The 14,448-nt window shown below is 39.8% G+C and overlaps 2 protein-coding genes across 2 annotated transcripts in view; one reads left to right on the plus strand and one right to left on the minus strand.

Moving 5' to 3' along the window:
• mtor (mechanistic target of rapamycin kinase) overlaps positions 1-14,448 on the plus strand; it is a 110,723-nt gene that overhangs the window by 36,370 nt on the left and 59,905 nt on the right. The window lies entirely within an intron of this gene.
• On the minus strand, positions 1,795-5,377 carry angptl7 (angiopoietin-like 7). Its single transcript, XM_033630103.2, has 5 exons — positions 4,871-5,377; positions 3,446-3,546; positions 3,146-3,340; positions 2,689-2,884; positions 1,795-2,570 (listed from the first exon to the last, which is right to left on the minus strand). The coding sequence occupies exons 1-5, from the start codon at positions 5,229-5,231 to the stop codon at positions 2,398-2,400; spliced, it is 1,026 nt and encodes a 341-aa protein (XP_033485994.1). The 5' UTR covers positions 5,232-5,377; the 3' UTR covers positions 1,795-2,397.

Raw genomic sequence — 14,448 nt, forward strand, 5'->3', positions numbered from 1 at the left:
GATGACAGTAGTAAAGTGCGGCTTCATTTGAGTAACTTTTAAGTTTGGTGGTTCCATCACTACTATAGCGACTGGAGCTGGGTATTGTTGCATCTGGACCATGTGTTGATAATAAAGGTGTAGCCATAATGTTACGGACCACTATGGAAATGCTTGGAAATGGAATTTTAAATAAAGTTTAGTATGTTCAGATGTAGAGAGGTCTGTAAACTGTTAAGCGAAATCTCATCTTATCCTAGCTATCCCAGTGGCCTGTGTACATTATTTTAGTTTACTTCTCAACTTCTAAAATGGACTCAATGTATGAATAGAAGGGGGGTCGACACAGAGGCTGGAACACTTGTACAATATAACGCAATCCAATATCCACATGATTCTTAAACTTAGGATTTTCTACTTTTGTTATGACTGCATCAGAAGTGTGGGTTACACCTGTCTGAGAAAAGGAACACCTCATACACCTTATAAGTATACTTCTAAAGATTTTCTCAATCTGCTGTGAGGGTCAAAGGGACAGAGGGATGTTGTATGCCATAAAACCCTCTGAGGCAAATTGTGATTTGTGTTTGGCTTTAAAAAATAAAATTGAATAGAAATAAAGGTTTATATAAATGTAAAAAGCAGGAAGACAATATAATGCAATTCAGTTTAACAACATCACAAAATGTAGCTTACAGTTGAATCCATAACTTTGGCTGTGTTCAGCCAATCAAGGTAGACTCACATCTGGACCAGTCAGAGTATACTTGCGTCACTCATGGTTGCTTAAGTGCTGGGATAGTACCTACCCTGAAATAGGAGCTTTAAAAAGTCCTTCAAAATGCTGTTCTAAGAATGACGATTGTAGTTAGTTGTTATTGTGCAAACACAACAAGGAGTGGGGTTCTTAGAAATATGAAAAAGTCTCTCAGGTTTAAAAACACCTAATGTGTTCGCCCAGGCTTAACAAAGCCATTTGACAACCTCTGGATAGTACAATTCATATTTACACTGTAGTTTCTGTGATTTTTTGGGTGTAATACCTGCCGAAGGAACCTTTACACAACATGCTTATCAAATAATTACAACTTTTGGTAACCGTATTTACTGAAGTGTAACTCTCAAGAAGAAAGCAATAAATTCTATTTGCAGCAGTTGAGTTTCCTACGTTAGGCATCCTAGTCAGGATCGTGTTGTACCTTTAAAAGTAATTGACCTCATATAGTTGCACTTCTGCACCACTGTTTGAGGTCTGCTTTTGTTGTTGGTAACAAGTTTGAATACTTTTAAAACCTTAGGAAAGAAAGAGCTCATTCCACTGTGGTCATTTTCTTTTAAAGGTTTAAGATAATTTCCAGCTTTAATTAGATGTTTACCCTGACTGAATGTGTCTTCTCGTAAAAGGAAGAGAATTTCACTCAGCCTACCACTGAGTCTGTGTAGGCAGTGCTCCCTGTCTGTAGGTATTTGAATGCTCTAAGGAATTCTTTGTTGTTCCAAAGCGTAGCAAAATGGTGTTATTGTTTTCAAGGTAGTAAACCTAGAGGCATTCAACTCGACGGCAGAATAGAGTGAGTGTGTGGTCTTCATTCCTGTTTTTGGCTTAAATGCCCTGGACCTTTGGCCAGGGTGTCAGGAGATGACTTGAGAGTCAGAGGTCGGTGGCTCAAGGCAAATATGTTGCTATTATTGGACATGAATGGACACAAAATCTCAGTTTGCCTTTAGACCTTCATTAAGTTTGCCACATTTAAGCTGTGCTATTTAGCCAAGAAAAATGTTGTATGACTTGTGTGAGACAGGTTATGCACCTTGTTTCTTTTAAAAAATATGTTTATTTTCTATCACATAAAACATCATAATTACAGAGCTGTACACATTTTACAAGTGACACATTTCCATCATCAAAGGTTACAATTTTACAATAAAATGCAGCGTAATTCATAGGAAATATCTTTGGTGGTTGATCCCATTCCAGCAACTCGCAAAGATCCTTTTTAATTAATTCCTACCAGTCCTCAATGAGTTATTCCTGAACCAGACCACTCTGGACTCTTGCTACTATCCATAAATGCCTTGTGTTAACTAAAAAAAAACATCCTAGTGCTTTCGAGACAAATGAGAGAAGGAATCAAAATCCAGTTACCCATACGGGACAGTGGTAAAAGAGCATCTATCAAAGCTTTTGAAAAATAAAATATTTTACTGATAAATACACAAAATGAACTACAATTTACAATCAAACACGGCAAAAACATTACACATTCATCTGACTGAAACTTAACCAGACCATCACACAACTACATTTGCATTCCTTTCGCAGTCAAGGGAAAGCCACAATTTGGTTGAACAGGTATTTAGTGAGATCTCTCAGCATTCATGCGTATGATCTTGATCCAGGACACACAGCTGAAGCACTTATGGTTGAAAATCCACTGGCCGCACCTTCATCTCCACTTTCTTGAGGGAGTAGTTGGAGCCATGCCAGCCATACCAAGTGATCCCATCTGCGTTCTTTGTTAAGTGCTGACCGTAGCGGTAAAAAACGCCATTCAGATTTGAGTCAGTGCAGCAGTTGTACCAGTAGCCTCCTGGAAGGAGATCAGGGAAAATAGTTAGATAGACTTCATGTTAATTGAAGACTACCTGTAACATCTACAATAAATAACTACATGGGTTATTATCTGTGGGTTTACTGTCATAATTTACCTTTGCGCAGGGAAGCACAGTCATCAACACATTTGTCATTGTCCTTGTTGTTGGTGCTGAAGTTGGTGTTATTGTGGTAGCGCAGGGAGTTGCCAGCGTTCCCACTGTAGTTGGCAAGGAAGAGCTTGTAGCTGTTTAGCTCATTACCCACGGTGAAGAAGTCATACTGAGCATAGCGAGTCTCTCCTTCCCAGTCCTGCAGTGGAAAACACATATAACATGATTTACAAAGTGATGGTGAAGGAATCTGAGAATATTGGCTCTCATGGTCTCCCTAACGTCTCTAACAGTTAGTTTGATTTATTATTAATTTTCTCATGCTCAGTACCCGTAGGAACAGATCGGTTCTGTGTTTATGCCCTTTTACTTTTGGCTATGAAATGGTTTATGCATGGTTTTCTTGGTCTTTAGTGTCTCAGCCCACGCTTACACGAATACCATGTTTTCCAACATGTACCTCCATCTCAATCCTGAGCACACTGGGCTGCCTTGTTAGACGGAAGATGTGGTCATTGCCTAGCCAGAAGTCTCCACGGATGGATCCAAATCCACTTTTGTACTGCTTCCAGTCACGGTTAAATGAGGTCAGGCCGACTTTGCGCCTTTGGATCAGAGTCCAACCACCTCCATTTGTCTCCATATCACAGTAGACCTGAAAGTATTTACCAGAATGTAATAGAATGCAGATGCCTCACCATGCTCTACCAAAAAGTGCACAATGCATACATGCTTTACACAACACTGAAGTATAACTTACGTTCAGCTCAGGTGTTCCCAGAAACTCATCTTTTGGCAGTTTGTACTCGCCAGAGATCCTGTAGTTCTTGCTGTACAGTGATGCGCAGTCATATATGGCATCTGGAAAAAAAACAATCTCCTCAATTATGATAAAACCATATGCAGTTTTTAAAAAATGTCATAAATTCTAACAACTTTATGGATATCTAAGTGATTGGGCAGATAGAAAAGTGACCTTTAACCCCACCAGAGGCAAAAGAGATCAAAACAAAGGGAAGTACGCACAGCAGGGCTCAGATTTTTGCATAGTTCTTCACTTAAACTTCTTTTGCAGTATGTTGATGCCATTAATAGGGCTATGAGATCACTATAGAGCAATGAGCCCAATACTGTAAAAAGTCTGTGTAAGAGATGGAAGCCTTCCACTTCTTCTAATCTTTGCATCCCTTCCTGTTCTGCCCTTCTGTCTCTAATTTACTCAGCTTTAAAAAAGGCCTCTGTGTTCCCTTTGCCAGTGACATAAATGTACCCCTGTTCAACCACACAGTTAAGGTATTGAAATAATAAACTACGTCATGCCTGGTTAACCTCTCCGCAGCAGCCAGTGCTGATTAAGGGTGTGTTAAAGTTCAGATGAATGTCGCAGATGATTTGGCTTTGATGGAGCTCTTTATTGACAGCACTGCAGATGGGACTGTATAGCTCCAAATCAATGCTTTTGACTGCTGTCGGGCAGCTCTGATAAATGTGTGCACTGTAATCTACCTCACAACCAGTTTACAGCAGTCTTCCGAGACCCACAAAGCAATAGACAAAGCTGATTATAGTTTTTCACAGCTAAAATAGATATGTAGTGTCTTGTGTTCAAAATAGTCAGCCGATTGAGGGCTGCTGTGGAATATTAAGGTACTCACATTCCAGTAAAATGATGGCTTATGATTTTCTCAGCTTGTTATTTACTCAAGTCTATCTTTTCAATTAAAAAATGAGCTCTCCTCCAAATGAAAAGAAGCCCTTGTAATTTATTCAAACTAAAACTAATTAAAAATTTAATTTAAAACAAAATTGAGACGGGCTGATAAGGTTGGTCGACAAGCAGTACATTTTATGTTCTGGCATATTAAAAGATCTTTGTCCATGTGTGGAAATAAAACACCAGGAGTGTGAATTTGACAGCATCTGCTCAACAGGCAAAAGAGGGAAAGGGGCAGGTTGCTCAAATATGCACCAGAGTCACTGATGGATAAGTTTTACCATGTGTGGACATTTTACACTCTCAAGGCCTTTTTAAAAATTGCTTTCCAGTGAATAAAATTAAGCAAAAATAATTGTTAAGCTAAAACTTGTTCCTGTCATTTTTTTCTGACACCAACAAGCAACACATAAAACTTTGGCCAGTATGTTATTTAATTCCTTCTTCAAGAACAGCTGTAGTGATGCTCACCTGATGAAGTCTGAGTAGCAGACTGCAGAGTTTGTAGCTGCATGATCTCCACACGGTTGTTGATCTCTGAGTACTTGCTCTCTGCCTCCGTGACCCGGGCTTCCTGCTGACGGTTCTGCTTGTCCAGCTCCATTATTTGCCTCACAACGCTCATCAAGTCTGACTCCTGCTTGCGACTCATCTCCTCGAGGAGACTGGTCAGATTGGCTACTTGAACCTTAAGAGAGCGCACCTCATCGCAGCACTGAGCCTTTGGAGGCTTTGGGGGTGCCAGTCTCTTCTTGGGATTCTGGGCCCAAGTCTCTGCCAACAGGAGCAGTGTGACCCACAAAGCAACTACACTCAAATTTACTTTTGCCATTTTCTGCAGAAAAGTTCTAGATTTTCACAAATCTTTTAATTGCGTTCAAAGCAGTCTGTCCCTGTAGGAGGTCTTTGCTGGGAATATCAAATGGACTTTGGGCGACCAGTTGAGTTGGAGCTCCTCTTTGACCAGCGACTCACCCAGGCTCTGTCTTATTTCCTCTGTGAAGCCCTCCTCTCCCTGAACATCTTAAGTATTTTGCATGTGGGTCCTCCCCCTCTCTCCCGGTGCGCACCAGTGGCTGTCTTGACCCTCTCCAACCTTCAGGGTGGAGGGCCTTTCCCATCCCTCCTCCCTCTGTCCCCCCACCTCTCCCCACGTCTCACTTTCTCTCATTCCACAGTGGTTTTGCCCACGTTTCTCCTCTATTCGTCAGGTGTTGAAGGTTTCTGGGCAGTCATGTTTTTTTTTGCCTCTTGCCTGAAAGGGCAACATAAGGAGCCGAGGAAACAAAACAAACTAGCTACTGTCTGAAGTCATTGGACTTCCAGTTACATGCTACTAGGCACGGTGTAGAAATGCAAATTCTTTAGCTATATAGAAACCTAGTTACAACATCTGAGTACTTGTTTTTGGCTTTAGCAGAGTTGTATGTAATTTCCCTCCCTTTCTTTACACTTAAATTAACCCTGTTAATGACAGATTTTACTATATCCTTTGGGCTAACCATTTCTTCAGAAAATTTGGTCTTCACATGCCAAGAGATGTGTGAAGTCACTAAGCACTCTTAATTGTAGGTTAAGTGTTCTATTGATGTTACCCTTTTTGGCAGATGTTGAAGCAGGCATGTTTTCCGCACAGCCTTTCAGCATTAAATTTCAAAAGGGTGTTGATACAAGGAGAAAGGCTTAGTGAAACCTTGAGGATAAAATTAGGGCAAAATACAGTTTCCATTGAGCGGAAATAATTTGTTCAAGAGACGGGCAAAGTCTGAAAATGCTGTCTGCATGTGTAAAGGCTTAACATTTTGCCATCACACATGAACTGCATTTTGTTAAAGTAGCTGAAATGGTATACTGTTACCCACTGGAGAACCACACAACAACAGAATGAAGTGATATTCTTGCTTTGATGAATAACAGAAGCCTGCTTGTATTTTCTCATCTGTGTCACGGCACCGACAACGCTGACACTGGTTTTCATGTTTTGTCACAGCAGCAAAATCTGTTTGAAAATGATTAAATAGAAATTTGTAAAGCATTGGAAAGCAAAGGAAACACAAATATCCTTAAAAATATTCTGTTTTCCTTCGTTTGATCTGACTCTACTTGACCTGAAAAGATTGGATTAATCAGTAATTGTTTAATTTTTAGTTTTAGTGAAGTTTTACTGAAAAATTGCCTGTATAGGTAGGCAAAATGAATCACTTGTCCATCCAGTGATTAACACTGCTGCTCTCAGTTTCTGTATTTGTAAATGTGTATAAATGAGTGCATATAGAGTTCAAAACTCACAGTATATATTTTGATACATGGGGGAATGCATGTGATTTGTATCGGACGAATCACCATGATGTCATGCTCACACTTCCAGGTAGACAACTGACAATTGTTTTGAATTGGGAAGGTATGTGACATCTATAGAAAGATCTATATATTAAAACACTGTGGTCCAACCTATGTGACATTACAGCTGTCCTTATTTTATGTACTGTGTTCTAGCATCTTTGATAAACCAAAGCTACGGTCACGAATGCTAGACAGTGTACTGCTTTGGACAGGAGCTGCAGCGAAACATATTTTAGCCACCAAAAAAACAAAACCACAACAAAAAAATGTCACTGTAAGTGTACACTCTAGTTTGAATATTTTCACTTCTTCACCTTAAACACTAAGAAGAAACCCGTAAGAAAGGGCTGTCTGATGGCATGGTAAAGCTATGAAAATGTTCTAAATATAGCGTACACTTAAACTGATAATAATTTTTTAGGTGGGCCTTTATTAGTTGGCTAAAAACTAACCAGTTGAGGCAGCATTTGCTCAGTGCTGCTTAATTTAATGTATGTGATGTGAGGATTTTTTAACCGGAAATTATTGTAAACAAACACTGTCGTTTGAAAAATCTGGTCTGTTCATTCTAGATTCCCTATAGGTTGTGTTGCGGCATACAGCCGATGAGTTAATATGAAACTCCTCTTGCCTCTTATGTCCCTTCTCTGGATTGGTCATTGCTGTTAGTCTGGTCACCTATCAATGTCTGCAGAATTGCAGCGGTCCTGCTGATGATGGTCCTTCAACCGAAACAATCACTTTTTGTCACGTTTTTCACACTATGTCACCTTTTGCACATGGAATGAACAGATTCTTCTCAGCTAACCAGTGTTGACGGATTAACTTAGACCCTGGATACGGGTTTGACCCGAGTCTTTTTGCCTGTCTAGATTGGGTATAAAGGAGCTCTGTGAAATAGTAGTTGGTTACATGGACTAATTTACTGTACACTGTTGGAAGGAAACACTCATAGGCACATAAAATGATCATTGCGGTTGGAGGCAAATTTATAACACCTATAATTGTGGAACATACAAAGCAGCCGTACAACGGTGAAAGTGGCATTCTTATGATGTTCACTTGTGGTTTGAACCACCATTTACAATCTGCTGCTGAATGTGGTGTGCTTGTGTGGCTTAATAACAACGTCTGCAAAATTCTTGCTCTTCTCTTTTAAAATTTCTGACATGCCAGTCATTGGCTGGGGGTGAAAATAACACCTTTGCAGTGTCAGACATCAGAGAGGCTTTCTTGAATCTCTGTTCTGTGGAATTTCTATCTCGTCCCAGCTTCCCTGAGGAGCTGCCAGCCCTGCCAACCTAGAGGAGACGCCTTTGGAGATTAGGCCAAAGAGGTGGTTGTGGGGTTTTGGAGGGTGTCAGCCTTGTGCATTGAGACAACAGATCATGCTTGACTTTTATGATTCTCAGCTATTTGTGATCATTGCTGGGCAAAGTAGATGAACTGCCATGATGAAGTGCCAGAGTATGCTGTAAATACAGGGAGTTGTGCGTAACAGCACTAACTGAGACATGGCTGAACCTGGACATTCCTGTCAGTTTTTACTTAAACTTTATGGCTTTTCCCTTCTCCACATGGACAGGAATGGAGTGTCGGGAATCGGCAGGGATGGAGGCGTGTGCACATTCATAGACAAGAAAAAATGTCGAAAGTACAGTATGTGTATGAAACCATAACATTGAACTACTCTGTTTAAGCCTTTTAAATACCATTATATTTGCCTCAAATGTACCCTGTGAAGTTTTGACTGCTTTGTAGCACTGTGGAGCAGTATTTTTATGAGTCTGTCATATCTCGTCTGTCTGCACATGGATGATGCGATACACATTCCTGCGGGGACTAAAACTATAAATCTATAACTGAGAATATTTCAGATTCAGTAGCACACATTTTGACCATTGATCATTGGACATCTTTTATTTTTTATTTTTTTTTACATTTTTTTTGTGATGTTCCCATAACTTCATAGATGTACAGTACTAAATCACTTGAGTACCCATTTAGACACTATTTGCGATTTGAGACAAATGATAATTCCCAAACATTTGAATGTATTGTCTATAAATATACCCCACCATGAACTGTACAGGACAGTAGATGTCCATTGACTTTCTAATCCTGAGTCAGTCAGTCATCTTTAGGGCTAGGTATTGTTTAAAAAAACCAATGCCAGTGTCTTAAAAAAAGGGTACCCTACCCTTTTTTTGTTTGTTTGTTTTGTTATTGTTACATTAAATGTTGATTTGTATATGTTCTATGTTTTCATGTCAAATATTTATGGTGGCATTATGGGTGAAGAGCCCAATACAAATTGTTTGTGTGTTTGTGGGACAGTAAAGTTAGTCTTGATCATACAATGTCCATAATGTAAATAGATTTGCATGTAGTATAGCCATGCCTTCAAATGTTTTGGTGGCATCCTGGCACGCTAAACTACCAACTTGGTCAAATAAACCGCAGTCAACTTCACCAGACCACAGACTGTATGAGTTGTAGCTGCTGCTGCGGGAGTGTGAGTGCTATGCTGACAGTTGGTGAGAGTCTGCCTGCACAGACATGCACAGTGATGGGGCTAACGTCACATGGCTAATGTTACCCAGTAGTTGTTAACAGTGTAATGACTGAATCAAGCTGGTGTGATTTTGTTGGGACCATTTAACAGCTCGATGTTGGATGTTAGCTGCTGCTGTTTTAGCTTGTAGTAAGCTTGTAGGGATGTTGACGTTGAGCTGACGGTTTGCCAGAAGGGAAGTGGATCTGGAGATGGCAGTAACAGAAAGTTTGCTGATCAGGGATTAGATACCCCCCTACACAGTAAGGATTGAATGCAGGTATTGTTTGACTGGAGATGTTGGTGCGACTAGGTTCTCGTTTATTTTGATTTGTGCCTTGAATGTATCAAGTACTGATTCCCGGCCCTGGCTATCTTAGTTAGTTAAATTAATTCATGTAACCCATGGAAGCACAAAGTTCGGAGCTAAGAGGCAGACAACAAAAGGTTGACAAAAGGAGAAAAAATAAAACCTGATGCTTTTATCCTTGTCTCCCATCTCACTAAAGAATCTCGCATCACTGGCAGAATCCTGTTTGTTTTTTGTTTTTTTTAAATAAACCTCAGGCTTTTTGTGTCTCCTTCCAAATGTTTGGCAGGCGTCCCTCACTTTTCCTCACCTGGTCAGGCAAACAAATAAGGAAAAAGTTTTGATCCTTCTGCTCAGCATCATCTTTGTGTAATGGGAACTGCAGGTTCGGAGCACCAGTTCCAAAATCTTACATAATTATGAAATGGTTTTGCTTTGATGTTTCACAGTGTTGAAGCTAAACATTTGGATGTGTATTGCTCTTCCTTTTCTCCTTAAATGTTGCTGGCCACTTTTTACAACTGGTCACCGCTTTGCAATTTCCCATTTACTCTTCTGTTTTTTTTGAATGTTGACATGTGCTTTTAGTTTCCTGTATTTGTTTGATTTGTGAGACACATATGGGAGTAATAAGCCATTTGTCGTCTTTATACAAACATAATAGGTTGCCTTCATGTTCAGTTTGCAGCAGTGCTTTTAATTGCCAGACAAATTTTGCACTTTGATTAGATCGTAAACATGATCCCTCTCTTAATTTGCGACAACAACTCTCCATAATTTTGTGGTCAGTGCCAATATTTATGTGGCTCAGTCACATGTACCTACTGGTGCTTGTGCAGGGTAAGTTAAGTCACCACATGGTGTTCTCCTGGATATTCAGTCTTATCTTTCCATTATATTACAAAATCTTCCGATGATAACTACCAGAGAAAAGCTCTTTAAAGGTAATTCAGTTAAGATAAGTATCTTTGCTGTTGCTGTTGTTGTTGAAATTGAATTATATTAAAAATGAGTTCCAACTCTGCTGCCAAAAAACCCCCCAGCATTTTAAACCATCTGAATGTTTGCTCTATTTTTAGCATTTTCATCTTAGCCCCTGTCTAAATAATAATTCTTCAGTTGGCAGATGTTTCTAACTGTTCAATAATGTAGCGTTTGATGGTGCGTAGTGCCTGTTGACCTCCCTGTAAATCTTAACCTTAAGTCATTGATGTGCGTCAGTCTCTTTTGGAAAAATGTGGATAATTTGCCTTCCTGGACTTTCTCAATGCCCTAACTGCTCTGTGAGTCACATCTCACTCTCGAGCAATGCATCCCAGCGGCATAGCTTTCCTCTGCTCCTGGACTCTGTCATTCAGTGCTGCTAGTACAGGAAAAGCTAGGTGGATGCTGTTTTATATGTTTAGCATCACGCTGTTTTTCCCTCCAAAACAGCTTCTTTAAACACCATTTACCCTCTAACTATGTCTCACCAGGCCCTGTATGAAGAAGGCATGGCTCCTCTTAACATTAGAGGGATTCACTAAACTTTAACCAAAGCCTTCTTCTTTATATGACTTCCTTGGGGAGCCCACACATTTAATTGAACAGGATTTTCCTTTGCCCTTTGAGACAAGTTGGACACCCCACCGATCTAATTGCAGCAGTCATCTATCTTTGACAAGTGCGAGCTGACAAAATAAAGTGTTTTTAGTCAGAACTTTCTCACAGACAGCTTTTGTGTTCCTAAATACACTGGAAAAACGTTTTGTAATCAAACAGTGACCACTGGGGCCAAGTTGTCAGCGAGGCACTCATGGGTTCAATTACAGGAAAGGCAGGAGGTGAACGCAGGAGCCAGTGGATTCCAAGGCTTCTATCTCAAAACTATGAATTATATAATCTTTATTAACAGTAACCTCTTCCACCTGTCAGCTCTGTCCGCTCAGAATATCCTTAGTTTGAATTGTACAAATTGTATCGTTTTGGCTTTGTTTGAAGGCATTATATTTCCTTGAGGTGCTCACAGTCAATATTTTGTGAATCATTCATGTCTCATGCGTTTAGATAAACACAACATCAAGTGATGGAAATTGGAAATGTATTTGCTGTGATTCATTTTGTCAGAACTACCATTTAAAAAAAAGTATTCACTGCTGGAATTATGGTCTTCATTAAACTTACCACTATGCAGTAGAAAGATGCAAATTGAAACAGAAATTGGTGCTACATGACTAGGCCTGTCACAGTAACAAATTTTGCTGGGCGATTAATTGCATCAGAAATTATTGCGATAAGCGATACTATTGCGTAATATTGTGCTTTTAAGACCATTTTTATTATTGTTGTAATTTTGCTGTTTTAAAACTTGTATAATGATGATAATAAAGGCATACTGATGCAAGTACACCCTTTTAAAGAGAAATAAACATTTATTTAACAAGAATATTTACGAATGCAAAAAAATAAATATCCGAAATAACACGTAAAAATATCAAAATAAATACAAATAAATAGACTGTCAGTCTCTCACTCTCAGGTGTGCAGTTAAGTTGGTCGTATTCGCTCTTTTTGTTGAGATGGTTTTAGAAGAAACCTGGCATACCGGCTCGTCCAAATTACTGGGCGTCCCTCTGTCATTTGGTTTAAATCCAAACACTCCCACACAGGGGCCGTGGCATTTGGTTTAGGGACAAGTTCCCTGTCTTTCTCTTAGGCTCAACTCTGTTTTTTTTTTTCCTCCGCCTCGTCTCCCCCTCACGAAGATCCCACTGTGTGTGTGTGTGTGTAGCCCATAGCCCCGCCTCCCCCACAGAGACAAAGACACTCGATGACAAGAGCTTTCCCTTTGTTCATTACGCTAATGAACCAACTCACCTGGCTGCCAGACGATGCACAGCAGTGAACACTCTTGTCGTCTAGTCTCTTTGGTGGAGAGAGACGAGGAAAACAAACACGCATGAATATGGCAATTAATCGTGGCCGGAAAAGTTACCGTCTCCCTTTCAATTTACCGTGCAATTAACCGACTTATCGCATATCGCAACAGGCCTATACATGACCAGAGAAAACGGAAAAAAGAGCTGTGGCATTCACTTTTGCTCAAGAGTTGCTTGTCCAAAAACAACATGGCAGCCTGCTGGTAACAAACAATTGCATATTACAGTAAAACTTCACTAAAATTTGTTTCTGAAAACATTTGAGGCAAGAAAGGAGCGACACAGTTGAAGAACCTTGGTTCAGCACTGTGTAGGTTTACCGTTTGATCTCAGTTTTTTCAGCCTCTGTTTTTACATGGGAAACAGTATGTCGCCCACTTACTGTATACAAACTCTCGTATTACAGCTGAACAGTACACTAAAATATGTTTCTGAAAATATTTTAGGTGGAAAAAAGGCAATACAGCAACAAAATCTTGTTTTTTAGTTTGATCAGTGCTGCCTAGTTTTACAGTTTGATCTGAGTTGGGAGGGGGGGGTCTCCTCTTTCTCTCAATCCGCTCCTACACTCTTTCGATCCGTGGTGGCAGTGGGCATACAGTCTGTAGTTCAAGAAAACAGCCTTTGGCTTGCAAATAAGCTGGGAGATTTGGGCACTGGCAAGATGGAGGTAAGTTTAACTCAGTTCATTTAAACATACTGCCCACATTATGATACAAAGCTGATTAAAAACCAGCAATCTAATGCTTGCACTACCATTTTGTTTTTCAATATCAGGAAGTAGCCACGTTTGCTGGATTTGTTTCCCATTATAATACAGATACTTTTGGTATTGGTAGTTATTTACACAGAAGCAGGCTCAATTGTTAGCACAGTTTCAGTTGAAATAGAAACTATATGCCTGACAATGCCTTTAAGGCACTTTAAAATCATGATGGGATATAACCTTGATGCGAAATAGATGACACCTAAGGCAAGTAGCTGAGTTACCATGAATTTGAATTTTAAAATAACACAATGGATAATGATCTGAAACTCAGTTAAACCTGGTCACGTTTAGGGGTTAAATAAACTGTTCCATATTTTCCATAATGAAGGAGGCAGTATGCACCAGGGTATCCAGCTCTTAGAGTGGCAGTCTCAATGCCCTGGCAGACGATCAAGAGTTCTGGTGGCTTAGGCTGGTGGTGATGGCTACCAGGTGGTGTCTGTTGTCACACAACACATGAAGGTCAGGCAGCGGCTGTCTGCTCACCACTCTACAAACCAGTGGCTGGGATAAACAGTACTGGAGGGGAAGAAGGATGGATTTACCACTATTCCCCCTGCTTTGTCTGAGCACAGTTTGCTACGTGGCACTTCTTTAGAGAGATGTTGCGTGACACTGGAGTGTCGGAATTGTTGTGTCACGTCACGGGAAAGAAAACAAAAACCACTTCTGTCAGTATTTAGGGATCCCATTGTTTTTTGCTCAACAAGTGGGTTTTTTTTTAGCTTTGTTTGGTGATTTCAGGCATTTAAGGAGATCTAACCACTAATTTAAGTCAGTGAAAATGCAAAAATCGAATATGTATTGTATCGATACGTATCGTATGGTGCATCATAAAGCTGTATAAATTTGAACTCCTCCTCTAGTTCAACTTTATTCATATGGCACCTTTCATACAAACATGTAGTTCCAAAGTTGTACACATACAAAAATACAATACATACTCTAATCTAATCCCATTGTTCGAATAAGACAAATGCACACATTGCTTGTTCTCATTGTTTTTAAGAAAAATCAGTTATAGCATGAATTATTTCAAATGAACAAAGCAAAATAAATGTATCAGAGAACTGGCATCTGAAAATGTAGTCAATGTGTTGCCCGTGGAGACTCGGGTCTTTCCAAAAACATTATATACAGATCTCTTTGTCCACA

Source organism: Epinephelus lanceolatus, chromosome 8 (genome assembly GCF_041903045.1).
Source record: "Epinephelus lanceolatus isolate andai-2023 chromosome 8, ASM4190304v1, whole genome shotgun sequence".
NCBI classification, from domain to species: Eukaryota; Metazoa; Chordata; class Actinopteri; order Perciformes; family Serranidae; genus Epinephelus; species Epinephelus lanceolatus.

Excerpts from the sequence above, each read along its gene's own strand:
- angptl7 (XM_033630103.2), bottom strand. The coding sequence starts at position 5,231 with ATGGCAAAAGTAAATTTGAGTGTAGTTGCTTTGTGGGTCACACTGCTC. Across the intron at positions 3,547-4,870 it reads TGCTACTCAGACTTCATCAG|ATGCCATATATGACTGCGCA; the intron begins GTGAGCATCACT and ends TTTTTTTTCCAG. Across the intron at positions 2,571-2,688 it reads CTGTGCTTCCCTGCGCAAAG|GAGGCTACTGGTACAACTGC; the intron begins GTAAATTATGAC and ends ATCTCCTTCCAG.